General features: G+C 51.4%; 1 protein-coding gene across 1 annotated transcript in view; it reads left to right on the top strand.

Moving 5' to 3' along the window:
- The first annotated feature begins 540 nt into the window (after positions 1-540).
- The window catches only part of LOC104531919 (heat shock 70 kDa protein 12B-like), a 6,730-nt gene continuing 5,415 nt past the window's right edge, over positions 541-1,855 (top strand). The window contains exon 1 of the mRNA XM_010176962.1: positions 541-822. Within this exon, the coding sequence (XP_010175264.1) occupies positions 541-822 (282 nt within the window). The remainder of the gene's footprint in view (positions 823-1,855) is intronic.

Raw genomic sequence — 1,855 nt, 5'->3', positions numbered from 1 at the left:
TGTTTGCAGTCCCTCATTGCAACCCCTCAAAGGACTTTGTAGAAATAATTAGGCCTGCTAAGGTTAAACTTCGTAAGTTTAGCCAGAGACACCCCCCGTACAACATACCTGCCACCTTCTGCAGCCATCTCTTTAGGATCAGTGCCCTTACACGGTCCTTCAAACATCCCCTTTCTGTTGTAGGAAGAAAATTCAGGTGTACCCATGGCTTTACAGCAGCAGAAAATATTTGCTGAAATGAACGGCAGCACAGAGGACTGTGGTGCCAGGAGAGCAAGAAGCTACTGCAAGTGTCGGGTACTTTCTTGCTTCCACAAAGGGAAGTTTCCAATATAACAGAAACAAGCCCTTCCCTTTTACAGGAAAAGGCCTGTTTTCTTTGCACTGTACCTAGTATCACATGCCTTTCCGGCCAATCAAGTGTGAGAGGGTTGGCTTCACCCTGCACTATCAGCCAGAGCGCTTTCAGTTTCATCCCTATCCTGACTATTTACTGCTCTGTAGTGTACTGAGCTGTGCACCCCTGCACTGCCATTGGCCATGGCCAGCAGGTCAGTCTTTGTCGTTGCTATAGATTTTGGCACGTCCTACAGTGGGTACTGTTTTTCCCTTGCTTCAGGTACAGACCAAATCCGCCAAGTGTACTGGGGAATGGAGCACGGGCTTAAGACCCCAAAGACGCCCACGTGCATCTTGTTCAACCAGAGGCAGGAGTTCAGGAAGTTTGGCTACGATGCTGTCATGAAGTACAAGAGCCTGTCCTCCGATGAAGCTAACAACTGGTACTTCTTCCAGAACTTCAAGATGAAGCTGTACAACACAGTAGGTGGAACGATTACTACTACTAAGAGTCAGAGCTGATCATTTATTTGAGGGGTGGGGGTTAGAGAAATTGGTGACAAGAGCTGAGTAAATCTGGCTGTGTGGTGGGTTGACCCTGGCTGGATGCCAGATGCATCTCTATCAGCCCACTCTATCACTCCCCCTCCTCAAATGGACAGGGGAGAGAAATATAATGAAAGGCTCGTGGGTCGAGATAAGGACAGAGAGAGATCACTCAGCAACTGCTGGCACGGGAAGAACAGACTCAACTTGGGGAAAAAACAGATTTTAAGTTATTACCAATCAGATCAGAGGATAATGAGAAATAAAACCAAATCGTAAAACACCTTCCCCCTCCCCTCCCTGCTTCCCGGGTTTAACTTCTCTCTCCCAGTGGCACAGGGGGACGGGAAATCGGGGGTGGGGTCAGTTCATCCCGTGTTGTTTCTGCTGCTGCTTCCTACTCAAGGGGAGGACTCCTCACACTCTTCCTTCGCACCACTCTGGGGTCCCTTTCATGGGAGACAGTCCTCCACAAACCTCTCCAATGTGAGTCCTTCCCATGACTGACAGTTCTTCTCGAACTGCTTTAGTACAGGTCCTTTCCATGGGGTGCAGTCCTCCAGGGACAGACTGCTCCAGCGTGGGTCCCCCCACAGGGGCACAGGTCCTGACACAAACCTGCTCCAACGTGGGCTCCTCTCTCCACGGGGTCACAGGTCCTGACAGGAACTTAGTCCAGTGTGGGCTTCCCACGGGGTCACAGCCTCCTGCTCTGACGTGGGGTCCTCCATGGGCTACAGGTGGTCATCTGCTCCACCATGGACCTCCGTGGGCTGCAGGGGGACAGCCTGCCTCACCATGGTCTTCACCACAGGCTGCAGGGGAATCTCTGCTCCGGCGCCTGGAGCACCCCCTCCCCCTCCTTCTTCACTCACCTTGGTGTCTGTGGAGTTGTTTTCTCTCACATCTTCTCACTCCTCTCTCCTGCTGCAAAGTGTGTGCAGCTTCTTTTTTTTCCCTCTTCCTTTTT

This window comes from Antrostomus carolinensis, unplaced genomic scaffold (genome assembly GCF_000700745.2).
Source record: "Antrostomus carolinensis isolate BGI_N321 unplaced genomic scaffold, ASM70074v2 scaffold26701, whole genome shotgun sequence".
NCBI classification, from domain to species: domain Eukaryota; kingdom Metazoa; phylum Chordata; class Aves; order Caprimulgiformes; family Caprimulgidae; genus Antrostomus; species Antrostomus carolinensis.
Note: the sequence above shows the minus strand (reverse complement) of the source record. Positions and strands in the feature narration are given on the sequence as shown.